Genomic DNA, 27,989 nt, shown 5'->3' with positions numbered 1-27,989 from the left:
AAATCTGCATAAAAATGTGATAAATTTATTTACTGCAAAAGGTACAAGAATCACGTGACTCCTGCTTCAGGTGTTTTGAATATAAGACCATGTATTCATTGTGGCTTGTTGTCTTCTTGTCCTAAGGTTGGAATATCATGGTCATATGAAGGGCAGCCCATGCTCCCCCGTAATGTCAGCAGAACTGAATTTCTGACAACATCAGTAGGGGCAGTCAAGTTTAGGTTTTTAGTGGAAGCTCTAGCCACCTAATTAGGTCACTTACAAAACAAGTCATCATTTATTACAATAGTTCAGAGAGATTAGCAGACTTCTATTTTGAGAAAATATAGGAAGGAAATAAAAAAATTTGTCTATCTGTTGTCTATCCTTCCGGTCAGATATTTTTTTCCCCCAAGAACACCAAGACAATTTTATAGCTGAAAATTCCTTGATGCTTCTGAAATTACTTGTGTGCTCCAGGCAGCTGGGAAGAATTTTCTTTCCTGTGGGGAAGAAAATGGCAAACAAATAATGCAATAATAAATTAGCAATGCCCATAGAAAAATCTGCTAGCAAAAAATTTTCAATATGTACAAATTGATACATAGATATTTTTCTGTGAGGAGGTTTTCTTTAGACAAATATCAGAACAAAACAGAGGGGTTTTTAAATTCCAACTGCCTTTGCCAAAAGCAGAGTTGGTGTCATACTCTGAGGAGACAAATGAACTAAAAAACAAAATACAAAACTATAGATGTTCATTTTTAAAGCAAATTTTGCATTTACTTTAGTTGCTATGAAACCTGTGCCATAGAATTTTATAGCAAAAAAAAAAATCCCAGAACAACTGACTTGCTGTTCTTCTTTTCCTTTGTAATTGCTTCATTTTGCCTTTTGGAAATGAAATTTCCTGAAGTGCTACTCTGGCAAGTAGATGTAACTCACTGAAGAGTGGTCAGAAGGAAAGCTATTGTATTTGCAGCTTCTGCTAGAATATAGATCTTTGAATATGTAGCAGTTACCATGAACTATGAATTGTTAATTGTGCTTTCTCATTTTCATTTTATTGGAATCATAAATATAATTTGTTTGCCAAAAATAAGCAACTGTTTCTATCCTGAAATTCTGCCAACTGTAGGACTAGGTTTTAAAGCAAGAAATAGTCTGTGTATTTGTCATGAAACTGCCCCTTGCTATTAGATAAGTTAACATTTTCTAGTCGAAATTTAAGGTTTTATTATTTTAACATGACTTTATGCATGGATGGAAATACCTAAGATTTTAGAGTTTTGGTTGCTAAGTCTTATCTCAAACACACAAACATCCTTTAGGTGTGGTATTTGCTGGGGCTTTTTCCTGCTCTTCAACAGCTATCACAAGAAACACATCTGCATTTTACTTTGCAGAGTTTAGAAAGAGGATGTCTTGTTAACAGTTCTTTGTTCTCCAGCAGAAATAATTATGCTTACATTTTAGATTTCCATGTGACTTTATTTAGATTTTTTTTTCAAGTCCTGAAATTGCAATCTCCACAAATTTCAGGGTTTTTCACACTTGATGGGAATGTTTCCTGTGACTGTGTGCACTGAGGAAACCACCAGCATCCCTCCATACAAAAAAAAGAAAAAAAAGAAAAAGATGAAGTATAATTCTCAAACACGGTATATTGTAGCAGTATAAAAAAATCAGCAGGGTATTTTGAATCACTCTCTTTTATCAACCTTCCTATTCAGTCTGAATTTAAACCTAGTCAAATGATTTTGCCATACACAGGATTTTCCATTGTTACTCAGTAGCCCTCTTGCAACCGCTTGATATCCTTAGGTTACTGATCTCTTCCACTTTTCTGACAAAGATAAGTTTTGCTGTCTCTTGTAGAATGTCTGAGGGGTTTTTTTTCCCCACATAAACATATGATTTCTAGTATCATAAGACCAGGCATGGACTTTTCATGTGGAGAATCTGTGTCCTGACAGATGCAAAGTGGCATTTTTATCTGCAGAAGTTTTAAGTGCTGGAGATGGGCATTCAAAATGTGTTTGGAGCTGGAAGTGCTTTTCCTGCTGCTCACACAGGCATGTACAGATAGAGTGTGTTCCACTGATCAGCGTTACAAAGTGCTTTTCAGAGGCAGAATTCTCTTTGCCATTTCATATAAAGGTGTATAAAATAGTAGTGTACTTTTGGAAAGTTGAACAACATTTTGATTGAAATTGAGACTTGTGGTTCTCAAAACAGAAGAATGATTTAGATTTAGTGTTAAGGAGAACTAATTTCTGTTTTTTAAGGCAATTTTTAAATGTGTTTCCTAGGAACTAGCCAGCTGTGGATGGAATAAGAAAGAAAAACACACCCTCGCTCCAAATATTGTTGCCTTTACTAGGAGGTTTAACCAGGTATATAATTTGATTACTGTCATGAACAGGTACTGTTTGACAGTTGTCTTTGAGTATAAAGTTAAATGGAACTACTCATGTGAATTAAAACCTATTTTTCCAAATGAGGATTAAGATTTTTAAATTACAGCTCCTGTTTTCAATTGCTTTGTCCACATTTTCCTGTTGTTCCTCTAGACCACTTGTTCCTAATTATTAGTTCCTGATTTGTTTTGCTATGGTGCAACATTTGCTTTTTTTTTCTTTTCCTGGGTTCCACTTGCTCATTCAGTTATCTTGGTGTTGTCTCACTTCTTTACCTCTTATGCTGGTAATGCTTCAGGGCAATTGCAGTGATACAGATGAGAATTCATGGGATCGGAAATCTTTTCTTTCCTTACCCTGTTTTCATCCTGGAGCATTGTGAGAGTTTGTAAATGTTTCATCTAATAGACTAATAAAGTCCATTTTTTAAAAATAAATTACAGTTGTATGTGTTTACTTTATAGGTCAGTTTTTGGGTTGTACGAGAAATATTAACAGCACAGACCTTAAAAATAAGGGCAGAAATACTGAGCCACTTTGTGAAAATAGCTAAAGTAAGTGCAGATTTCTTACTCTATCATTTAAAACCTTAATTCCTTTGTGTTTGTTTCTGCACTACTCCTCTGAGCCCTTGTTGGATTGCAGAGGGTAACAATTCTGTTTTAGTACATCTGTTATGTTGTACTACATGATTAAGATAAAGGAAAGGAACGAGAACTGTTCTTTTCTACTTGGTTAGATGAACCTACCCAGTTCAGTGTGACTCATCTTGTACCTCTACCTACCAAGTTTAAAAGTGGTTTGGGTTGTTGGTGGCTAATTGTGTGTTGACAGCATCAAGTGTGGTTGTAAATGGTTCTGGTTTTTGTCTCCCACCATTTTCAAATTTAACTTTTATGGAAAGAAATTCCTTGCTTCTAAAATAGCTATTGTGAGACTTATATTCCTGCTTGCAATATGTAGTTGCTGGTATAAAGCACTGCTGTTAAAGCTCAGTTATTTTATTGAATTTAAACACTGCATTTTACTCTTAACTTTATAACAAACAAATTTTAAAATATTTATCTCTTTCACAACCTGCATTCATTCTGTTTTATGTGACCCTGAGTCACAGCACTTGGATCAAAGTCCCAAGCGTGAATTTTGTATGTGTGAAACTGCATATGTGTTTGGGTAATTAAAATAATATTTTCCATGTAGTACAAAACAATTTTCGTATTGTGCATCTTTCCAATCAATTTACTTAGTAGTTTTTTACTTTTAGAAGAAAATTTATCTGAGTAAGTTACTGGCACAAAAAAATAGTCCAAGTAATAGGAGAATGTTCGACTTGGAGGTCCTAGGTTGTTCTTAGAAATAAGAGTTGTGGTGTTTGGGTTTTTTTTAAGCCTGCACGAGGGGGAACACTGCCCTCTTTCCTTCTCTTGCTTTTTTACTTTTCCTCCTTTTGCCTCCATAAAGTCCAGATCTTCCTTGAATGCTTCTGAGCAGTGAGTAAATGGATCAGTCAAGGAGGAATCCAGCCTCTTGCTAAGCTTTACAAAGAAGCTATGTGACACAGTTCTCATTTTTCTGTTTTACATTTTTATGCTTGTTGTAGCAAGCATTATCATCTTGACAGCTTTATTCCAAAGTATTGTCTGCCTGAGATCAGTGTGTTTTGAGTAATTGTCAACACACAGAGTAAATTCAAAATACATTGAAGTGAGGTAAATTTTTCCTATGAAACAGATTACAAAGGTAAAAGTTGTGTTAATTCTGAGAGGGTTGTCAGCATCTTTGTGTAATGTTTTTGCTTGATGAAATATTTGATTTCTGAAATTACATTACTTTTTTCAAGAAAAATGCATCAGATACTTTTTCCCTATTTTCTGTTCCCAAAGGAATCACCTTAGAAAATAACAAACTGAAATCAAGTACTGTTTGTATTCCCAAAACTGAAGTGCCTATTATATTGATGGGTATACTTGTAAAAGTAGCAACTTTTAAAGTGGTCTAAAGAATCTTGCACATGACAGCATTGGAATAGTATTTTGTCTGCAGTCATAGATGAAAACCTTGTATTTTATTAATGAAAAAATAATGGTTTAATAATGCAACTTTTAAATTAATTAATCCTGCTTCCCTTTCCAGTGTGCTAAAAGCTATTATTCCCTTTTTTCAGAAGCTTTTAGAACTGAACAATCTTCATTCTCTTATGTCTGTGGTGTCAGCACTGCAGAGTGCACCTATCTTCAGGCTGACCAAAACTTGGGCTGTAAGTGTTGCCTTGACCCTTGTCCCTTCTGTCTTGTTTGAATTCTGAGGTTCTTTGGAATTTATCATATTGTAAACTCTGGAAGAATGCGCTTTTTTGTTCTTGTTTTTGTGGTACTGTAGCAGAAGCTACAGTGGTGGTCTGTTACATGTTTTGTGAAAAATAGAGTTTTGGCTGCATCTATTTTCCTGTAAATTTCCTGTTTCCCTGTGTGTTCTAGAAGCCACTGGTTGTATGCTCAAGAAGACTTCTGTTGATAAGTAATCTTAGAACACCCTTGTACAGAACGTGTATCAGTGTCCCCTTATCCAAAACATAGCGTATCATTTAATACATTACTTAAAAGGAAAGAAAAAGGAATGTTAAAAATATGCAAGCATTAATTTTGTGATTATTGTGTGATGCATTTCAGTTTTTATTTATTTTAGAAATTAAAAGCATTGATAATTCTATTTTCAGAAACTCCATCTCTGGAAGGTAGAATTTCTTACCCAAACTTAGAGTAAATTTAAATATTTCGTTAGAGAGGAGTCCACAATTATAGGTTATTTCTACTCCGTGTAATGTCTAACTATACAAAGGTTTGGGTAACTCTCATCCCTTCCACACACCATGGATCATATTGACTCTTCAGACCTTATAAGTCTTATAGTTCAGACCTTAAGTCTTGGAAAGGTTTATCAAGCTTTTAAAATGCTTGCAACTATTTTATGATTTAATTGCTCAGAATAAGGTTATAATCTAATAAAAAAGTGCCTGATTTTGAGCATCTCAGTGAAGCTGGAAATAAATAGGGAGAATTGCTTATGTGTGAAAGGAAGTATGTGTCTAATTTGACTTAGACATAAAGAGGTGCCAGGCCCTTGTAGGCACAGTAGTTCAAAAATACAATACTTTGCAGTGGCAGGGCCTCAAGCAATTCTCAGTGCTGCTAAAAAGAAAACAGCAAAATTATTTCGATATATTTATTTCTATCCTTTCTATGTTATTTTTTTATTAACTAGACTTAAAAGCTAGGCAGTACAAGATCTGGGATTTTCCAGTGTAAAAGGTGTATGAAAGAACGTGCTGTGGAGCAGCTGTCTGTTGTCAGAAAGGACACATGCAAGAAGCCAATGTACAGTGCCCTAATTCTCCACTCACTCCCAACTCAATTGGCTTTTAAGACCATCTTAAAAATATTGTGGCGTTTCTTAAAACAGATGAAACAGAAAATGTGTTCTTATAGCTACAGTTGTGTATTTTGTGTTTACTTTTCCGCCCCCTGTGATTAGGAGTTTTGCATTCCTAAATGTTTTTTTAGATTTCTGCAATAAGTCTAATAAATAGAAAATATGCATTTAATATCACAATAATTTACTTTACATATACTTTTTTCTGAAAAGTTTTGTCATACTTTTAATAAGGTACTATTGAAGTGGCACATTTTGCATTTATTTAGAGCATCTTCCGTTGCTGTTTGTACTCCTAAGTTTAGAGGATTTTTAGCAACTCTGCTAAGTTGTGGGAATGTTGGTGACTGTATTATAACATACTTTTCCTCTAAAAATATAATATTTCTGAGGCTATTCAAAACTTACCTAGCAATATGAGAATCACTGGCAAATTAGTCAGATATAGTGGTTATGTTTTTTCATAGCTTAGGACCTGCACTAAATGGCCTTTTTAAAAACAGGTAGCATGTTTTCAAACATTGTGCTGCTTTGCATGATGATGATAAATTTTATCCTGACTAGACTATGCTCTCCTTTATTCTGGGCAATTCAACTAGTTATTGACTGTTAGTTTTATGTGGATTTGTCTTTGAAAATTTTACGATCTCCATTTTCTCTGTAGCTTTTGAATCGGAAAGACAAGACCACCTTTGAGAAGTTAGACTATTTACTGTCTAAGGAAGATAATTATAAAAGGACACGAGAGTACATCAGAAGCTTAAAAATGGTTCCTACGATTCCATATTTAGGTGAGTGTGAACAATTACCTTATTTATCTCTCGCTCATTGACAGGTGAGTGCTGATGTTGTGCACCTGAGGAACCCTTTATGTAGAAGAATGGTTCACGACATTTCATATTTGGAAAAATTAGGTCAGGTTGAGATTTTTGGGCTATACATATGTTTACATACTTTTGGAAGGAGTTTTTCCCTCAGGTGCTGAATAAATATATGTGTAATTCAATGTGAAAATGTATTAAAAGGGAGACCTGCAATTAAAATGCTGTCCAGTCTTGATATTGCCTCCTTTTCTTTTGTGACGTGCACCAAGTAGCCATTTGATGAATTGGTTTTTTGGTCAGTATTTCACCTGGAAATATTTTTGCATAAAGGTTATTGTCAATAAAGTAGTCCAATATAATGAACTATTTTCAGGCTTTATTAGTGATTTAGTCAGATGCTAAGCTGCAGCTAAAAAGAATAAATGTTTTTAAATTGGTGATCCTGGATAACAAGAGCTCAAGAATTCTGCTTAGCCTTCCTGGGCCAGAATTGCGATCTGTATTGGTAGCCCCTAATGCCTCAGTAGATTTATCTTCTGTGAACACTTGCACTCTTGCTTTAAGCACACATGAACTTGCATGCACAACACCCAGCTAGCAGAATTTCTTCAACTCTGTCCAGTACCACATTCTTTTGCTTGAATTGAACATGGTAATTTTTACCTTCACTAGATAAACCCTACCTGGTTCCTTAGACAGCTTGAGGCTGTCATTATGGACTTCAGTCATTATCTGTTGCCTTCACAGTAAATCTTCAATTACCTCTCTTCCAAAAGGAAGAGTCCTTGGATTACTTGATCATGCCTTGGCATCCTTGACAACTTGCCTGGGCACCATTTCAGTCCTGTATCCTTTTTCTAGGGGAAGAGGGTGCACATTAAGTGTACTGCCTGCAAAATTCAAGATAGAAATGCAGGTTAGATTTTATACAGTTACTTCAGGAAGCTTTTTGTGCTCTACTTAATAATTTCTGACATTCAGCTACTTAAAAGTTTAGTAGCAATCACAGAGTAGCAAGCATGAACTGTTGGTAATGCTAAGATTATGTCTTTATTGGCACTGGTTTGCTCTTGTTTTGTGTGGAAAGTCAGGATTCTTTGTTTTCCCCTTGTATGTGACACTGTCTGTAGATTTTCATCTTCTGTTTTACTGGCAAGCAGTTTGTCTAATAAGTCCTTCCATGATTCCTATCAGTCTACCCTTCTCTTTGCTTCTCTCAGTTAATATATATCATTAGCAGATTTTTGTTTCTGTCAATTCCCGTTTTCACATCACTTACGAATAGGTCAAGCAGCATGAGTCCTAGTACAGCTTGCTGTGGAAAACAATCAGCACTGCTTATCTAAAATAGTTCTTATTTAAGAAATTTGATGACCATTCCTAATGGCCATACTTTTAAAACTGTATTGAAAGCTTGGTGTGAGTTACTGAAACTGCTTTGTAAATAATTTCAGATTTGAATGAATATTTAGGTTATAAAAAGAGAACATTCAATTGATACTTGCTTCAGTGAATAAATGTCTTCTCAAGGAAGACAGCATTACTTCCACAACAGCTTCTTTACTCTGTGTAAATGAACAGATAGACCAACAGATGATTTTAGGAGTAACTACTAAATATAAAACAACTGAATTGAGAATGACCAGGTATGAGGATTTGCAGAGTTCTTGGGGATCCTGTTTTGTGGTGTAGAGCCTTTTGTCTCACTGCAAGAAAGTTACTTCATTGTGAGACAATGGTTCTTATTTCATCTGTGGAAGCCTGAGATTGTTTGATATGAGCTGGAGGACGAACTGGGAAATTAAAAATGCCACTGAAGTTTTCCAGTTACTCTGGTTGATATAATTAGCATACAGCCTTGTGTAAGAAATATTTTAATACTACCCAGTTATTACAAAATCACTCCAAGCCACTTTTATACAATATTTAAAATATTTCTGAAATGAACATGTGTGTTACAAGCCTAATAAAGGACTTGGGTAATGAAAGGAAAAAATCTGCATGTTTCCTTCCTAATCCAATTGAGTTACATGCTTGAGTCTGATATTCCTGCTGGTCTTTAGCCAGTCTCCTTGAGACTTTGAATTCTCCTGCATTTGTTGCATCTTGTTTCATATGTGAGAGACCCTCTCCCTTCTGATGGCAAAGACTAGGCAGTGTTGCTCTTCTTGTAAAGTAAGGCTTTCCCTGCATTCTGAGAGGTGCAGTTGGACATTTTGTGTAACCAGATGAATACAGGAGACAGCTGCTGTTTTGTTTCCAAACTCAGGCTATGAGAGGCTAATACTATGTTTAAAAGTACCTGTTAAACATGCAACAGTTGTTTTGTTTTCAGACAGGTCTTTCAATTTTAAAAAGCGAGAGAGAGAAAAAAAACCAAACAACCAAATCATGAGATTGGCAAGGCTGTGATGTGGAATGTTGGAAGTGTTTAGCCACAGTGTGATTTAAGAAAAAATAGCAGTCACGTTGTTTTGAAAATTCATGGCTGTAATTGCTAGTTACAGTGTTTTGTTGTCTTCACTGCTGGTGATCTTTTAGATTGTCTCTGTACGTCACAGAACAAAGAAAGTTGGGTATGATCTTATAATCTGTAGATTTGTTGCACTGTTTGCTTCTTTTCCACTTGGAATATAACTGGGGGTAATTATGAAAACTTCGAACGATAATTGAACAGTTTCAGGAAGGAATTCTTTGGAAATGTGTACACAAAAGAATAACTATTTGTCTTCTCAGGTTACATCAATCTTGTGACAGCCTTTTGTCTAAATGCTGTAGGTGGAGCCCCACTGTTTCATTCCTGATACACAGATGATGTATTAGTTTGACAGCATCTTCTTAACTCTTCTGAAAAAGGTAGAGATATTTCAAAAATTCAGAAGAGCAATGGCACTGCTTGAAATGGAGGTTTACAGGAGAATTGCAATTGCTAGTAATCTTCTCCGTAGGGCTGCAATTCTCTCTTGTATAAAGTCACCTAATGTGCTTTTGCTAATAATAGGAAAGTGTATGGTATGGGATTTTTAGACTGTAGGGTTGCCAAAGATGTACATTTGGGGAGCAATGAAGTAATGTAATTGAAACCTTTGGAAATAATTAGGGAAATGGGAAAAACTAAGGCCTTTCACGGTTTGTAGTAATGTCATCTACTACAGTAGGTGGACCTAGTGCAAACTGAGTTCTGTTGTGTGTATTTTTTAAAAAAATAAGCATAGTGAATAACTACCAATGTACTTGCTAATAACTTCACAGTATACGTTCTAAATCCCTGATGTTTAATTATTTTTGATGTGCCAGACTCTGTGTTTAAAATTATTTTATGCAAATTTTATGTAAAAAATTAATAAGTTCTGTTCTCACATGTGATATCTCCAGGTAATCATGGACCAGCTTCTGTGCATTATCGTTTTTAATTATATGGATCAGTATCTAGGTAAATGACTCACCTTTTAGGTAAAAAGGTTAAGAAATATAATTATTTTAACAAAAGACTGTCAGCTTTAACATAGGCTTAAAGCCTATTTTGAGTGTACACTATAAAATGTATTTCCAGCCATATCTTCAGCTACAGAAGAGCAACTGTAATAGCTTTTCTAGGAAATGCCTCATTCTTGAGATCTGCACAATGGATACCTGAACTTCTGTGTTCTTTCCTCAAGCCAAGCATGAAGTAGCCTTAAATGCTACTAGTTGTAAGAGTACTGCAGCCAGGCTTTAGGGCCAGTAGGTGCATTTAATAATTCTAATCTAAAATACAGATCTTTCCCAGAATTCAGTAGATAACCCAATGGAAGATAAAGCTTGAATCTGTTTGAAAAATGTGGGTGTCAAAAAGTTGTTCCTCCTTGGGCTGTGTGAAAATTCTGTGTTTTTTTCAGCTGAAAACTGTTTTGCTTTTTTATGTTGCAATATTTCAACACTTCACACATGTCAACAGTGGTTGCATATCAGAGTTTGTTTGAATCAGAGGCAGACTATTGTGTAGTAATCTGAACTACAAGAAGATAAAATCTCAACATGTCAAAATAACATCTGGTACTTTATTAAGGGTTACAATATTACAGGGGTAATCTAATATATTAAAAACCCTGCTTTCAGTTATATACAGCATATGCTACGTCATACATCATACTGTGGTAAAGATGTGATGAGGTAATAAGGGAAAAGTATGCAAACACACATGCACAAACACTCAGTGTCATACAAGCTGACCAAAAAATATGTTGAACTTCTAGAGGCTTTCACTCTGCCTCCTCTATGCATTCTTTAACTTGTATTTTTTTTTCTAGTAGTTTGTTTGTAATGGGTGTGTTAACAATCTGTTATAGAAACCGATATCAGAAGAATACTGGAATTACGGCAGTCTGTATTTCATAAGTGTGACCAACCTCTAAATATAAATGAGTAAATCTGTTTGATAATTTGACAGCAATAATTGTGAAATATGTTTAAAATAACTTTTTTGCTATGGATAAGTTCTCTATATATTTTCTTATCTAAAGGCTAAGGTTATTAAGTAGCTTATAAATTGGTATCCATCATTTGCCTGCAAAGTTGGATAGACCCTTTAATTTAAATCCAGCCATTTCTGATTATAGAGGCTACACAGCAGATAATCACTGAAGTCAGGTATAAAATACCCTAACAGTTGTGTAGTATAACATGTTGGCTATAGAGCACATAATACCTATTATAAATCTGGATTAATTTCCATATGCAAGTAGCTACTTCATTTTGGTAAGAAATAATTAATGTTTTTAATCTAAAATATTTTAATTAATGGTGAACTTTTATAGGAGCAGATTATTTAAATGCACATAGTGAAGGGAAAAGGCCAGATTTATCAGGACAAAAACGGTTTGAGTATCTGCTCTCAAAACAGAATTATACACTGCTAACTTTATTCATGGTAGTTAACAAAGATTACATAATCATCACACTAATGTACATATACCAGCTACATAGTTCAAAGGATATGATTCCTGTGTCAAATATTGCTTATAATAACAATAATAATAATAAAACTCTTGCTGTACAGTATGTAATTTTTCCTGTATTTGAGAATATTTATACATAACATACAAAAATACTTAAATGTGGTGGCAATATTTTTATCATTCAAACTTAATTTACAGGGAATAAAAACCAGGAAGTTTATCTACAGTTTTTCATCTAAACTGCAAGTTCTAATAGAACCAAGAGGTGTTCTGAATGTTATTACAGTTCCTTTTCTTCAGCTCTTTTTCCAGGGATGATTCTTGAAAATATAATATACAAGCCCTCATACCTTATCAATAAATGTACAGTATCTTACATTCCTCATTTCTGAAAAGATAATTTCAGGTAATAAAATCATAGCTTTATGTGATTTTTAGAAAAACAAAGCAAACCAAGAGAAGAGTTATTTCAGTGAAATGTGTTAGGGTTAGGTCTTATCATCATAACAACTCTCTTTAGTGAATATGATCCTCCCCGGAATTCAGCCCAGTAAACACCATCCTGGTATCGACTGCGGTAGTGTCCTCCACGATACCAGACTCCATTGAGATTTGAGTGAGCACATGCATTGTACCACCATCCTCCCTTCTGGTAATGAGCACAGTTACCTGCAAAAGAAAGCTCCCGTTCAGGCTGAGAAGTAAAAGAAAAATCTTGAAGCAAGCAAAGCACAATATTTCATTGGTGGATTGGTTGGTTGTTCTGGCCTTTTTTTAGTAACTGTATGTTTAAAATGTAGCTATCCTGTGGTACAGGATACAAGCCTAAGTGAACCAGATAAGTAGTTAGGTTCTACAGACAGAATCCTTTTTGTTACTTTCTCCTGCCTGAAAATCAGTGGATGTTGCTGTCTCAAATAACCTTCCATAGCGTATTTTACAGACCCTTGTCTAGCGTAAAAACTTTTAATTTTGGTGTTAGTATGTATAAGGGTTGACACATCAGTTTGTATCATAAGGTACTAATTGGCAAATCCCTTTGTAAGTGCAATTTTCTTTGTGTGTGTGTGTGTATGACCGTAAGTATTTTTCATTTTTCAAAAGAAAGAGATAAAAAAAGACCGGGGCAGTGATGTAAAGGCAGAAATGGCAAGGCAGCTGAGAGGGACCTCCTACCTGTATATACGTCGTGGTCCCGGTCTAGCGTGGTGAACTGTTTGCCGTTGTGCCAAGTGAAAGAATCTCCCGCGTTGCCATTGTAGCGTCCCAGTCTCAGCTTGTAGTACTCACTCTCTGGCTCCAGTCTGAAGCTGGCATACTCAGCAAACACTTTTCGACCTGACCAGTCTTCCATTGTTATGAGCAATTTGTAGTTGCCTTGATTTGTTAACCAATAAATGTTTTCTAATCCAAGCCAATATTCTCCATCTATATTACCAAATCCTTGCTGTAAAGGAAGCAAGAGAAGCATGTTAATATCCTGCATCTCTGTTAGTAGTAAATCTGAGTGTATTATTAAGTAGAAAACTGCAGTAACTTATTTTACAGAGACTTCCTCTTCTGGAAGGGTAAACACACAAGTTCTTTTTCAAGTAGGCTCTTGGCCAGACTCTAAAACCACCCTTTAAATTAACTTTATCAGTAAGTTCTAGAGCGTGGAAAACATTAATCGGCTCTCTTGTCCTAACCTTGTATGTTTCCCAGTTCCTGAAAAAGTTGACAGAGCCGTCCAGCCGTCTCTGAATGACAGTCCAGCCACCGGGGTCGTGCCGTTGGTCACACCAGACCTGCATAAGCTGGTTTGTGTTTTCTGGTTTTACAAGATAGATGGAGCTTGTGTCATGGCCGTCTTCTAATGCTTGTAGACAGTCTCTCCAGGGCCCTGTGTCAAAACAGAAAGGCTCTGCATCAAACCACCACTGAGCATTTCCTTTAAGCAGGGCAGTATTTGAGTTGGTAGCTTTTTATACTGGTTTGGTTTCACTGAATAGCATATTTGTTTTTCCTCTTATTAAAGGACGAGTATCCACCAAGCGTTTTCAAACAAATCCATTTATTGTAACTTTATTTCTGGAACATTTCACAATGAATTACTGATAAAGGTAGATTTTGAAAAAAAACAATTTTAAGGAAGCTGCACTGGTATTTTTACCATTAATTAGATATTTGAAGAAACTAAATATGAATGACTCCATAGATAAAGAAGAATTTCCTTTAGAAAACAAAACCGTAAATTTGACCTCGATTCTGCCTTTGAGAAATTCGGCTTTTTAGATCGCCAGAAATGTCACTGGCATAGGCATTAACCATGGAAGCAACAACATAAATTCAGGCTGTAGGTCTTACTGCTGCCACCTTAATAAATTACGACATACCATAGAAATTAAGATTTTATTTCTTTTAAACGTAGGGTGCTTGTGAGAGAAACTTTATATAAGTGAGAGGACTCTTAATATACTTTGAATTCACAGAAAGTGCAGTTAACAGAGTCTTGTTTTCAGAAGGAGAATGCATTTTTTTCCTTCAGCTCAATAGAGTCTATAAAAAGCTTATGCTTTTTGAAAGTACCTTATATTCCTGTTTTTTCAATAAATTTTCTCCAGTGGTAAGATACATTCTGTTTTAATGAATCTGAGATATTCAGAAATAAATTATTTCAGATATAAATAATTCAGATATTCCGATATAAATTATTTCAGCTATAAATGATTTATAGTCTGTGTTGATTGATATCTGCAGATAGACTCCCCCAGGTGCTTTACTTCCTCAGCAGAATAGTTAAGTCAACAAGAATCCTCAGGATTAGAGATTAGAGCCCCTGGATTGATTCTCCCTGCCCACTGAAGGAGTAAGGCTTATCAGATCTTCTGACTAGGAGCCTTACTGAAGCATATACTGCTGTCAAGAGTAATTTCTGGTTTAAATTATTTCAGTACTATGGTTTTTCATAATTTATTGTCCGACACTACTAATGGTACTCTGCAAATGCGTTAGAAATAAATTAATTTTATAGAAATAATCTCAGTGTTTTGGAAATTAAAACAATGAGGTTATGGTATTTTCAACTATTTTAATCAGCAACTCAGTGTACAAAGAGGCAGTCCAAATCTCTGTTCTTTGTGCTGTGTTCTTGTTGCCTCAGTCATAATCAGAGACTGCACCTGGAGCTGTGCTTATAAGCCCCTTCTCCATTTCTTTTGGGGCTAACTGTTCAGATTTCTGGCAGTTAAGATATAGATTGAGCATATATAGATAAATGCTCTTGTCACACCATTGCATGGCTCATTATGAGAGGTAAGAAAAAAATGTTAATGAGCACTAATAATTTAAATTGCTCTGATTTATTTTATCACAATGTGTAGTAGCACTGACTAAAAATAAAAAAGGAAGTCATTATTGAAGAATTTCTAAAATAGTCAAACAGCTTTGACCTTGTCTGTGTAAAAAAAAATATAGCAGTATGCAATGTAGTATTCACACCGTTCTAATCTTGCAGGTTTTTTTATGGCACACGGCAGCAGTGCTCTACTCCACATGAATCTTTTTTCTGAAAGTGACTTAGGATCAACTATTAGAAGTATGTCAAAGTAGAATTTGCTACTACTTTTTCATGACAAGTGCTTTTTTTGTCAGATAGTAACTTCTCAAAATTTTAACTAGGGTGTTTTACCTTGAAAAAGCAAGAGCACCCTGACTCTTAAGGTAGGTAGTTTTGATAAAACTATCTCTAGGGAGTTGTAGAATCACAGAAAGACTTGGGTTGGAAGGGATCTTAAAGTTTGTTTCATTCTGCCTCCTTTCCACAGGCATGAACATCTTCCGCTAGACTGGGTTGCTCCAAGCCTCATCCAGCCTGGTCTTTGACACTTCCAGGAATGGGGCATCTACCAAAAAAACCCCAACAAAAAAACCACAACCAGAAAACAAACAGTATGAACAAAGTTAATAGTGAAGCTACTGAGACTAGTAAGACTGTTGTAAGTCTGTGATAGAGAGAATATTGGTCTACTGCTTTTTGAGAAAGGGAGACTTTCAAGAGATTAACAGAAGACATTTATTATTTTTCTTGTATTTCTTTCCTGTTTTCATTGCACAGGTTGGCTGTGATCAGGTGGTTAGTACAGCCACGAGCTTTGGATAAGGTGGAGAACTCAACACATAATATGGAAAAGACTGGATAAAGTATGGGTGGATTTTCCCCACTGGCTGGGCAGTTGTGGTGGTGGGTTTTGTTTGTTTTGCAGGATGTTGTTTATAGGTATCTTTTTGCGGGCTTTTTCTAGTTCCCTCCAGACATCTGACTAAAGCATCATTTACGGCATTAATTTTAAGGAGGGGTTTAGTTTGAGATGTGGTTTGTGAATGGAGAACATTCTGGAGGATGCTGAAAAGGTATTAAATGTTTCTTGACTGAAAAGAAACATGAGGAGGGTGGAAGGAGGACACCCTAGAAATAAAAGCTTAATTAGCTGAACTTCAGTGGTTGGAAACTCGCTTGAACAAGTAAAAAGCTGCAAGGGAGAAATGAGAGACTATTATAATCAATTTGTGCAGAAGTAACGTGAAACTTTTTTTCTGATAAGTGATGTGATCCAGGGAGAAAAAACAGATGTGAAATCTATCTTAGAATTGTGCCAGAGGAACCTCTGGAGATCAATGTGAAAAATTGCTGGATAACCAGCATTTCCTCAGGTGAAGATCTGGGAGTTCTACATGGTTGCAAACTGGTTTGGAATGAGCACATTACTTTTCAAAAGCAGGAAAACGTATGAGGATAGATCAGCAAAAGTACTGTGCACCAGAAGAAACTTTTCTGTTCTGCTCTTTGATAGTGAATCCTCAGCTAAGGACTTGAAAGCACAAGGAGGACCAATTGACAAGTTTTCAAAGAGCGTAAGGGAATGGAGGGGAAAGGTATATCATTTCCAGAAAGATAGGGGAATACTGATCCAAGCTTGAACGTACTTTGAGATTGAAGTAAAAATGTAATTATTAGAGAGGCCGTGGTTTATTGCTCCAAAAGAGTTGTAGTAGACCTCATTTTCTTCTGAGAATTTTTCCTTACATAGTACATCAGCATCATGATATTTCTGGCAGAGGTTTTGCATGCCACAATGCAGGCTTTGGTGCACTATCTTTGGCAATTCTGTGAAAATACTGCTTTGTAGCAAAATGTTTTAGAGACTTCGAGACTTAGAAGACTCAGTGCTTACTTGCTCAAGTTTCTTTCATTTTGAATATTTCCATGGAGAAACAATACAGGGGTTGTTTGGTTTTGAACATGTGGCAGTTGCATTACTGGGTAATCCTAAAAGTTTGTTGATGTCCTTTGGAATATTTTGCAAATAGCCATGAAATAGATTGAGTGTATTACTCTCAATATATTGAGAGTAATGCAGTTCCCCTGCATTACTCTATTTCTGTCAGCTCTGAGTTCAGAGATGTGTGACTCTCAATCTTTTTTCTAAGGAAGGTATGTGTTGTCCGCACAGGGAAGAGCACTGAACAGGTACCAGAACTGGTTTGGGTTTGGGGTTTTTTTTTTTGGAATGTGGGACCATAGGTGAAACGGAGTTCTTTATCTTTTATTTTGTTATCACTTAGATCAGTTGATCTCTAATGTGACTTCACATCATGAAATCATGCTTGTGGCAGAACTCCTAAGACTCTTAATAAGGGCTGTATAATATCCTGTTACTCTTCCACCACTTACTTCCTTTTGTTCCTGTCTACAGCACAAGTGCCCCATTTAAGGGACAGAGCAGATACTTACTCCTTTTTTAATTACACAAACACATTATCAGATGCTAGATCAAAAAAATGGTAATAATTTCATATTACACAGTGTCAAACTCCTTCATATGTCATGAATTGTAGCAGTACAGTTTGAGCAAAGGTAAATAAAATTTAGATGACTTGAATTGTAAGATTTTTCTGAAAGTCCTTTATCTCATACATGTAAAAGATATGATGGGTTTGTCTTAGCAAAGTAACATGAGAAAAATATGTGAGGCTAGTGTGTCTTAGACATTCACAGGGTTTTTTTTGCTTTCTTTCTGTTTTTCTACTACAGCATGTATGTAAAATTCACTAGCAAAATAAATTCTGACTGTATTTTTGATATTACAATTAAAATGTTGCCCACTGCATATTAGCATAAACTAATGTAAATGTATCGATGATATTACTTACCAGATGGTTTATCAGTTGAAGTTGGAATACTAGTAACTGCAGGCATGGTTGGTAAAGTAGGTGGCAGAACCTTTAAGTTCTGATCACTTTGAATCTCATTAGTAGATATCTGGTTATTAATGCGATTGTAAGTAGGAGGCTGATACACTTTAATTGGTGGTTGTGGAGTTTGTGGCAGTGGCTTTATGGATGGCATTCTTTGACAGTGTTCTTCCAGCTGGGCAATTATTATTGTCTGATTATTGGCAATTGACATCAAATGCTGATACTTGTGCTCTAAGTCTTTGTATTTGTTTGCAAGCTGCAGCATGTCTGCAGTTTGGTTCAAAATCTTATTTTCAAGTTGAGAAAGTTCTAAGGCGTTATCACGTTTTCGGATAATTTCATGTAATAGTTGCATGTAGAGTTGTGTGACACGAGAATTCATATTTCTGCTCTCTTTTCTTAAGAGTTTAACTTCATTAACAATTCCACCATCCACCTCTACCAATTGCTGGAGAGTTTCTATTTGTCTCTTTTGTTTAAGAAGTTCATTGTTAAGTAACTGTAATTCTTGTTTATTTACCCTGTTTTCAAGCAGAACTTCAGGCTCCTTAGAATTAACACAAATGGCACCTGTCACTCTCTGCTGAGGTACAATAAAGGTGTAAGTGCATTTGTCCTGTGTGTCACTGGAACGCTTATATCTATTCATATAAATGAATTCTTGAGCTTTTTCCTTGTCATTGCCTTCAAATTCCTGCGTTTCACTTGTAGTAACTCCCACAACAGTTACTAGTATTAAACAGATGAATCTTCTTGTCATCATGATCCTCTAGTTCCAGTCAAATATTCTTCTGCAAAGAATTTCGTAAAATCTGTTTTAAAATAAATTTAACAGTAATGAGTAGGAAATCGGTGTGCATTTACAAATTATCATCTCTTCTAAAACTTAGAAAACGGTACATAGTAACTGTACAAATGAGGTCCAGCATCAACTTGTGTTGATTAAATGGGACATCATGGGGAGTAGTTGTATCTTTCTATGGTCAGAACTGTAGTTACTAGTTGCTAGTTCATCTAAAGCCTGCCAAAAACCATAAGAAACTAAGCAATAAATACAGGGATTTTAAGAGTCCTTTCTTCCAGACAAATACCACAAAAGTTTCCACGACTGGCGTTTTCATTTAAATATTAATTACACTTTCAATTTTTTACAGTTACAAATACAACCTTTAAATGTAAACATAAGTCAATATATGTATTAATGCTGCTAAAAGTTCTAAAAATATCAAACTGTTAATTTGCAGTATTTTAGAACTGCATATACATTGCAAGACATACAGCTTAGGTGATGTGTAACAATTTTGCTTTATTCAGCAGTATTGAATTGCTTAAAAAAAAAAGGAAGAACTTACTTTACATTGGTCCTTAATAACTGCATGTTAAAAACTCTACTACTCAGATATTACAGGCAGTAAAATCTGTTCTTTTTCTAGACTAGTAGAATTTACAACTGAAGCATTTACTGTGAGTCTCACTGGAGACAGTGTCTCTACACTCAGCCTAGTCATCTCACTTCAGAGTCCCTTCTTGAAAGGGGAAAAATAGCTGCCTATGTGCTTGGTGATTTAAATCAGCTGGTAGTGTCTACTGGCATACTGCAACAGTTGCCCTTTGGTGAAATTGCCCAACTTAGTTCTCCATGCAGATTCATATCCAAGGTGGACAGCTGAGGCCTTCAAAATCTCTCAAAAAATAAATCAATACCAGAACTTTGTGGGCAACAGTAGACATGGAAATATAGTCTTAGCATTGTCACTGCTGCCAGAAATACCCTGTCACAAACCACTCTCTTATCAGCTACTTGATCAGCACTTTGATGTCATGTATTTCTTAAACATTTTCATTGTTGATTTTTTAATGCTCATGTGTGCATGCAACCTAGTTTTCTTAAATAAAACAAATGAAAAATGCAGTATGGAATTTTTTCAGTGTATAAAGACAGATACGTTTTAACCAAGGTACTGTTGCCATAGTGTTTTTCTTTGCTTGTAAAGTATTTCTCATGGAATAATCATTCAGTATTTAAGTATCTATCACATTACTGTTTGGTCATCTTTGGTACAATAATTTTTTAAAATTATATGAAATGGTGATAGTAACAGTGAGAAACTGGAGTGAGTCCAGCTGAGTACACCAGCATGGCTAGCTGGAGGCTGGCAGATATGATGAATGAAGAGTAGTAGGAAGAGAGAGGTTTGTGTAGCCTCCAGGTGAGAAGGTAAAGAAAGACATGTTCAGCTACTTAATGGGTGTTTGTAAAGAAGATAAATTCCTTTTGGAAGTGCCTGGTAAAAGTACATGGCGGATACAAATTACCTCAGGAAAAAAATGGGTTTTATTAAAAAAATGAACTTCATTGTGAGGGTGACTGAGGACTGAAGCAGTCACCCAGATTGGTGCTAGAATCTCCATTCCTGAAAATACATGAAGTTTTGATTTAGGTAAGGCTATGAGAAGTCTGATCTAATGTTGAAACTAGACTTGCTCTGTAAGATGAAGATAAGGTCCCATCCAGTCTAAACTGTTTTATGATTCTAGGCAGCTGCTGACTTTTAAGAGGTTTTTTTGGGTTGTTGTTTTTTTTTTTTTTTTAATGTCAACCTAATGCTGGATATGCATCCTTTATTATTCATACTGAGAAGAGATATGGTTGTTATTTGTATTTTTCTGTTTTTGTGAAATAATAGATGTTTCTACAAAAGATGCAAACAAAGTGAGTAGGACTTAATCCTTCTTAAATTTTTTGGTTATATACTTCTGCCTCAGTTTCTTATTTGGAATAAACTCATTTGTATTTTGCAAGTAGAAAGGAGTTGTGCTGTACAGAACTTTTCAAAATCTTGAAAACATGTCAGATGAAAATCTGGAGTTTGACATCGTTTCTGTAAGTAAAGCAATGCTGTTTGGAGTCTTGGAAAATAGGGAACATAAATTCACCCCAGACAGCTTTAACTTGCATAATCAGCATTTGCACAGCAGGTCACACTTGGAAAACCTGGCAGTTTTCCAGGCCTCGTGTTCCTGCACAGATGACTGGTTTTGCAAATGCCTCTTACATATAGGTAAAATAGTTTTATTTTGCTGTTGGAATTCTAATATCCTCTTTTCCCCCCTCTAAACCTGTACTTATTGTGACCAGTGAAAAGAAGCTCTTTTTTCCCTCAGTTCACTTCTGTCTGTTACAGCATCTCATATCAGCATCTCTCTGCTTTGAGTATGGCTTTGGGGTGCCCATACTTTTTTGAGCTGAAGAAAGAGCAACATGGAACAGATTTTTCTCCTGATTTTTTTAAGAACTGTGTAAGAAAATAATGGGCCAGAGTTCATCAGCCTCATTATAACATATCATCTTAATGATCATCTAGTCCCACGGCCTGACCATGTGAGTGACTCCTCTCTAGGAAGCCTTTTCTGGGGTTTGACCAGTGGTTGCAGATGGCAGGCCACCAGTGAATGACATCAGCATAATTACTGTCCTGAAATGTTTCTCTGTCATGATCCTGCCTGCATGTCACCTTTTCTAAGATGTTCTTCTTATAAGAAAAATCAGTGGAAAGAAAGTGACATTGGTTAGAGAATGCCCCAGTACAAACAGAAACAAGAATCATACGTCATCTCCTGTCCTCCTTCCTGCAGTCTGTATGTGATAATTTTGTAAGTCTCTTACTGTTTGTACTTGTTTGGTTAAAAAAAAAAAAGTGTTTAGAATGAGGCCCATTTGTTGCATACTGGGAAGGACTACATGAATAAATGGCATTCCTTCCTTTCTGCAGTTGGATTAAAATGAAGTTCACAATTTCGTCATTTGAGCAACTCTCAATGATTAATCTTTCAAGGACAAAAAAAAAGCTTTCTGGAACAGAGAAAGTAGGGGAGGAAGCCAGAGAAACAATTTTAAGAAAGGATTTAGTGCTTTTTTAATACGTTTTTGAGTAGTAGAATCAGATTCTTAGGACATTAGAATTCCTTCCCAGGTGAGAGGAGGATCATATCTGACGTCTAGGACAGTAACTTCCAGTTTTTTCCTGTGCCCTGTAATTGCTGATACTCCTTGTACTTGACTGCTGCTGTTGCTTGCTGATCACACAGTTCTTCCTGTTTCTCTGGCTCCCTTCCCCTTGCCCTCTGCCAGTAGCTCTTTTGCAGGGGACTGGGTGGAAACTGTATCACTAGGGCCATATTTGTTCCCAGTGCAAAATTACACTTGGACAGCTGTAGACTTTTCAATCTAAAATCATGCTAGCAGGTTTGAGGGAAATTTTCTTAATTACTGGAAATACAGCATTGTTTGTCTCTTATCCTCATGCATACTGGCAAAACTTTAACACACAAGCATACAGATGAATGAAGCACACTTAAAAAGTAATTATTTTGGTTACCTCAAATTGAAGTAATAATGAAATTACTTCAAATTGAAGTAATTTCATTATTTCTAGATTCTGGCTGTTCAGGACACATACTCGTAAAAGCACTTTTCATAGCAACTGAGTTGGGGCAAACTTGCCCTAGTGCAGATGTACTTCAGTTTTTTGTATGTCTACCCTACTTGGCAGTATATTTCACTTTTTATTGAGGCCAAATATTTTTTGTTTTCCCTGTTTCTCAAATCCCAGTGGGTAAAAGTAATAGAATTGCTTCTTGCTGCTGCTTTTGTATTTCTATGTATAGTAAACTGTAACAAAGCCAGAGAAACATCGGTGTGACATGGTGATGCATTGATCCATGGACAGGCAGCTTTTGAACACATGATACATGGCAATTTTCTGTGCTAAAACTCAGATCTTACAACAAGAGCATTTCTGGGGACTTGAGTAGCTATTTGGATTGCAGTATAGTTGAGTTTACTGCAAAGATAAGAAAAAACACTACCCATTTGGTTTGTGGAACTGATAGGGAGAGCCTGGTATATGAAGCAGACAACAGCAAACTTTAACAAGTTAGGAAAAATTTTTAGTGGCTTGTATGCTGCAGCTGAGGAACTAAGGAGGCATTAGCAGTTTACTGGGCTATAACAAGGTGATGCAATAGGTTTCCTATGTGACTTGCTCTTAAGTGGAATGTTCAGGATTCTACTAAAGCAGGATTCTCCATTTAAGTAATTGCATCTTAGGGATAACAACTGTTGTTTTTACAATAATCATTGTCACTCAGTCTCCCTAAAAAGGCTCCCTTAGAAGTTAATTTCAGGATTGTGGGGGTTATTTCTTTTAGTATTTCACTCAATTTTCTGTATACGGTTTTATTTTAGTGGTGTGGGTTGGGGTTTTTTTGTAATAGGTGACTTCCATTTAATTGAAGAGTGGATAGGCAAGGTCCAACACTCAGCATTTATTTCCATCTCTACAAATTGCTCTGACTGAGGAAGGGCTTACAGGCTAGAGGCTGGATTGTTAAAGAGCTCATGTACATCCAGTGTACCAGAACTGAATGCACTGTAATTACTCTCACACATCAGAGCCTTTTAGAATACCCAGATAGGTGAAAAACACATATATAAAAAGGGTAATACACACACACTTTTGCATAGCACTCGTATTTTCTAAAATGGTTGCTTTGACTATGAAGAAAAAATGATACCATAAATACAAATGAGCTCATTCAGCTATGCTAAACCACTGTTAATCACTGTTTTTTGTGCTGGTCATTTTTAATGAAATGAGGCCAGGAGTCCATTTGGTGGGCTATCTTTTCCTCTTTACCTCTGATATGCCATCTTCTGTGCAGAGTCCTCAGGCACTGAGGCATATAAAGGAAGGCATGTTCTCAAAAGGCATAGTGTTAGCTAAGACAGCATTTATTCTCTAGAAGATAAACTGCTGTATTTTATTGTGAATTTATACATAATTTGATAGCTGTGCATTCTAAAGAAGAAACATGAACAGCTAGCAACACATCTTCATTGTTTAATATTTTCATCTTTGATAATGAAAGGTATTTTTATATTAGTGCAGTTTTACATTTTTATGGCATTATAAAAGCAAATGAAACAATGGTGTTGTAAATGTAAAATCCTGCTATGAAAAGATCAGAAGGCTTGGTTTTGCTTTTTTTTTTAACAAATCTTAGGTTTTTGCTTCTACAGAATCCTTTGATAGCCAGTGTTTGTGGACTTACAGTTAGCTGGCATGTTCCAGGCACCAAGCCAGTAATATGATCTGGATTTCACAACACCATTGTGATAAGACAGACAAGTATGAATTTTTTGAATCTGTTTGCTTTCCTACTCCATGTCCCTCCTCTTGGGGCTCATGCTCTGTTTTTTACTCCTTCACATGTTTTCTTCCATGGAATTATGTTAAATTATCCTGTCAATTTTTACCTCTCAAAGGTAATCTTCAAACTTAATGTGAAGTTTGCTCTTTTCTAAGAGGAGGGACTTCCACTGCTTCAGGGTTTCTTCTAGAATAAACTCACATCTTAACTTTTACATGAAAAGTATTGCTGTGAAAAACCAAGATAGTGATTTTTTTTGCTTTGTTTTGTTAAAGGAAACAGCAATTCACAGTGAAAATACAGCACAGTAATATGTAGACCACATGTATTAAAAAAAAACTTTAAAGCTGGGCTCTAAGTTTTAAAGTAAATACATAGGAAAGAGCTGACACATAGTAGCATGCAGTGCTAGTTATGAAAACATGATACTAAACTGAATTGAAAAATTTAACTCCAAACTTACGGGGGGAATCCCCTTTGCAGTTTTACCACTAGTTACTTCCAGTGTAAAAAGTGCCACACTGGCATTAACCAATTAATTCCTTTAAGATACTTGTGTTAGAATACGTTCCCTTGTGAGATTTTCTGCCCACTTAAAACTGAAATTTTAGTTCAAGCACCAGTTCAGTTTTCTTAAAAGGTAATACTTTTTCTAATGGGGATTGGATGATTAAGCAACACATCAGAACAAGAGTGTCTTCATGAGGTCTTGGAGAACTTTTGTTTTGAAATACTATCAGTTGCTGCAAGAATCTGCAGAAGTTTATGTATCTTTTGTTGCCATGTAACTTTCTTCAAGTTTTGGCAAAAACTTTAGTTACAAGAAGTACAAATTTTCTTCTTGATTACCAAGAATTTTAGTTGTTTATGGATTGTTCTTTGTGCTTTACTAAAGTTCTGTCATAGATGTGGAATGTAATTACTGAAAGAAAGCACTGCTTTTGTTGTTGCTTCCCTTAACAGTGGCCTCACCTTATTTTCACTTAATCCAATCACTACCAGAAAGTGCTCATACTGTGTGTGCTCATAAGTGTGCATGCACATTGTCCAGCCTTTAAAGATATTCATATTTTAATAAATGTGACTCATTTTACCTATGAAAAAATAGCAGTTAGACCGTGTAATAGTTTGATGCCTACATGAATGTACTCATAAATGCTAGTTTCTTTTTTAAATTAAGTTTTTGTGAAATACTTCAACTATTTACTTTATAGACTGTTTAAGTATCAGAAAGTTTTGTATCTCCCTAATCAGACATGAATGTAAAAAAGACTGAATGGAGGTTTCATAATTTTTAAGACAGTAGTCCTTTAGAAAATATTATGTCCTAGAAAAATTTTTGGATGGCAAGTTTAAGGAAATGTGAAGATCAAAGTTACGCGCAAAATAAGATAATTTTTTAAACTAAAATCGTACTCTTGAAAATAATACCTAGGCTTTCAATGCCTGGCACATAATGCCTCAGCTAACTTTACAACTTTTATTTTAATATGTGACGGATTGTTTTTTGAGCTCAGGGGTATTTTTTGTTCTTTTGAAGTCAAAAAGCAGGCTTGCTGCATTATCCTAGGGAGCAGTCCTACTCTGATAAGCTTGCATTGGCTGGGTGGCTCCGTGCCGCGGGAGCTCGGAGCCGCGCGCACGGAGCCCCGGCGCTGCCCGTCCTTACCGCGGCTGCTCGGCTTCTGCGCTGCGCTCCTCGGCCGCTCCCGTCAGCAGCTGCGGCCGCGGCCCGACCGCGCTGACATCGCCTCGGCGACCCGCAGTCCGCGTGTGCCGTGCCGGGACCAGACGGGACGTGCTGGGGATTCTCTGCCCGTTCTGCAGTTCTTTTCCTCTTCTGCGTTTTTCTTGCTCAAGACCGTTCTGGGCTGCGCCCCGCGTAGGAAGCGGTACGTTCCCCCGGGGCGCTCGGCGCTCCCGGCCGTCCCTTCAGGCAGCCCGCAGCTGCCTCATTTGAACCCCTGCTCTTTGTGGCAGGCTTGTCCTGGCCGGGAAAGGGGGAGAGAAGGCAAAGCAGCGGCGAGCTGCCGGGCGCTGGTTGGACGGGCGAGCTGCCTCCGCCCCCGGGCCGCCGCGGCAGTGGGGCTGCCGGGAGGAGCTTCGTGCTTCGGCCGCCCCGGCCGAGCCCTCCCCGCCCGCGCCGCGGTACCGGCCTCGCCGGAGGCCGAGGTGCAGCCGCCAAACAACGCTGAACAACGGGGTTAAGGGGAAACTGGGGAGACCGCGAGGAATGCGGGTCCGCTCTGTTAGATGAAGGGCAGTGAGGGTGGGTAACTGGACGGCACTCGGCCCCAAAATGTCGGGGGCCGGGGGGGCACTTCCTGCCTTCGGATCTCGTCACGGCGTGCTCAGGGATGCAGAGATGGATGTTCATCCCAGGCACTCGGGCGGGCGCCAGCGGAGCCAGCGGGCTAGCTCTGTGCAGCGCTGAGGGGCTCCTTGCTTAGTACTTCCTAGGCCATCTTTGTCAGGCAACAGCTCGAAAGCAGAAATAATGGACAATGAAATTGTCCAAATTCAAGCAAGCTCTTAAAACATTCTAATGCAGATTGGGAATTCATTATTTGGCTGAACATCCGTGCATTTAGAATGATTCTTCATACTTGTCCTGGTAATCTAAAGCCTGTTTCTTATTTGAGTGGTGAAAATTCCTGCAATTTTCCTAGAACCTCTAAAAATTTGCTATTTTGAAACTCTCTGTTTCACAGAGAAATGAACGTTTTTGGTTATTAGCTATTAGCTCTGTGTTTTAAAAAATTGTCGAATGAAAGAATGAATGAATTTAAAATCTGCCTTTATAACTTGCTGGGAATCCTGCAAAGAAATTAGCAAATTAAAAGTGAAACTTTGCACCATAAAAATGGCTTTTTTTATTACAGTTTAGGAGACCAGATGGTTGTTTCACTCACCCGTATGTCACTGACATCATTAGAAACCATTGTCACGTTGTAATAATGGGCTTGTTTGTAATTTGTCAGGCAGTTTTGAAGATATTTTGGGTTTTTTGTTTTTCCAGTTTAGTAGAATTGGAGGAAACCAATAGGAGGGCGCTTGAGTTAACCAGAGGGCAAAGAGGTTTAAAGATACTGTATTTAAACCAGTTCTGTTCAAGTTAAAACATGAACAGGTAGTTGTTTTTATAATGACAAATTATTTCTATCATAAAAGTGAATGTCAGAAAAAGCCCCATGTCTAACTGTATTACACTATCAATTCAATATGCCTTAAGCTTTCTAAGTTTTTTGTACCTTCCCTGTATGGCCTGTGATTCCTTCATCTTACTATTGTTATGTTAATTATTTTCTATTTTAATTCAGAAGCTTATTCCTTTCTATTCTAAAGAGAAAGGACCACTGCATGGAATGGCCATTTCAGTGCTAGTTAGGAGCATAGTCTGGATGCTTGGGACTGCTTAAAGCAGCCCAAAGCTTTTTGAGTTTTATACTGTACCAGTTTTATACTGAAAAAGCTGGCTTAATAGAATCAGAAGGTGATAATTCTGTTAATTTTTGTCCGATTTAGCAATATTCCCATCAAACTTTCTTTCAACATGTGTGTGATTCACACTCCTTCCTTCTCGAGATGTTTTTTTCAACCTAGGAGAGAGCTGCTCCAGGGAGGGAAGTGGCAGCAGGAAGAGCGAAGGGAGTGGGTTGCCATGAGTGTTTGTCAGGATATGAGAGTGGTTGTTTCCTGTCGTCGTTTCCTGATCAGTTTCTCCAGTTCCTAAGTGCTTGTAGAGCTAGATAGGTGATTCTCTAGCTGGATAACTACTTGGGTGGAGTATTAAGTTTTCATTTTTAAATGAGCAGCATTAGATTCTTTGCTTTTGTAGGAAAATACAGGTTTCTAAATTGAAGTTATGCCCCACAGCACCAAGGTTCTTGAATAAAACTATTTCCTGAGGATGAGGTTGTTGATTTAGGCCCATATTTATAAAGTAT

General features: G+C 36.7%; 2 protein-coding genes across 13 annotated transcripts in view; one reads left to right on the top strand and one right to left on the bottom strand.

The window, feature by feature from the left end:
* The window catches only part of RALGPS1 (Ral GEF with PH domain and SH3 binding motif 1), a 79,010-nt gene that overhangs the window by 10,412 nt on the left and 40,609 nt on the right, over positions 1-27,989 (top strand). For 9 of the 10 annotated variants that reach the window (XR_003945071.2, XM_050981006.1, XM_030230682.2 and 6 more), the window contains 4 exons: positions 2,295-2,378; positions 2,867-2,956; positions 4,567-4,659; positions 6,496-6,622. Coding sequence is in view for 9 of the 10 variants with exons in the window: in XM_050981006.1 (XP_050836963.1) it covers positions 2,295-2,378; positions 2,867-2,956; positions 4,567-4,659; positions 6,496-6,622 (394 nt within the window). In the remaining variant the exon portion in view is untranslated. The remainder of the gene's footprint in view (positions 1-2,294; positions 2,379-2,866; positions 2,957-4,566; positions 4,660-6,495; positions 6,623-27,989) is intronic. The other variant, XM_030230683.2, reaches the window with a different exon arrangement.
* On the bottom strand, positions 6-26,076 carry ANGPTL2 (angiopoietin like 2). Of its 3 annotated transcripts, none has more exons than XR_001991128.3 (6): positions 25,712-26,076; positions 17,785-18,641; positions 13,281-13,474; positions 12,769-13,039; positions 7,339-7,545; positions 6-485 (listed from the first exon to the last, which is right to left on the bottom strand). XR_001991128.3 is itself a non-coding variant. In XM_018917536.3 (6 exons), exons 2-5 carry the CDS (start codon positions 18,590-18,592, stop codon positions 7,454-7,456), a joined length of 1,365 nt encoding a protein of 454 aa, XP_018773081.2. In that variant the 5' UTR covers positions 18,593-18,641; positions 25,712-26,076; the 3' UTR covers positions 6-485; positions 7,418-7,453. The 3 variants fall into 3 exon arrangements, 2 of the variants coding, with proteins under 2 accessions (XP_018773081.2, XP_009091556.2); XM_018917536.3 differs by having other exon boundaries at positions 7,418-7,545; XM_009093308.4 differs by lacking the exons at positions 6-485; positions 7,339-7,545 and adding an exon at positions 10,676-12,261 and having other exon boundaries at positions 25,712-26,061.

Source organism: Serinus canaria, chromosome 17, assembly GCF_022539315.1.
Source record: "Serinus canaria isolate serCan28SL12 chromosome 17, serCan2020, whole genome shotgun sequence".
NCBI classification, from domain to species: Eukaryota; Metazoa; Chordata; class Aves; order Passeriformes; family Fringillidae; genus Serinus; species Serinus canaria.
Note: the sequence above shows the minus strand (reverse complement) of the source record. Positions and strands in the feature narration are given on the sequence as shown.

What these genes read in the sequence shown, in the direction of transcription:
- ANGPTL2 (XM_009093308.4), bottom strand. Translation starts at nt 18,592, where the DNA reads ATGATGACAAGAAGATTCATCTGTTTAATACTAGTAACTGTTGTGGGA. An exon ending in TTCAACTGATAAACCATCTG is followed by an intron (nt 13,475 to 17,784) that starts GTAAGTAATATC and finishes GTTTTGACACAG; the next exon opens with GGCCCTGGAGAGACTGTCTA. An exon ending in GGAACTGGGAAACATACAAG is followed by an intron (nt 13,040 to 13,280) that starts GTTAGGACAAGA and finishes CTTCCTTTACAG; the next exon opens with CAAGGATTTGGTAATATAGA.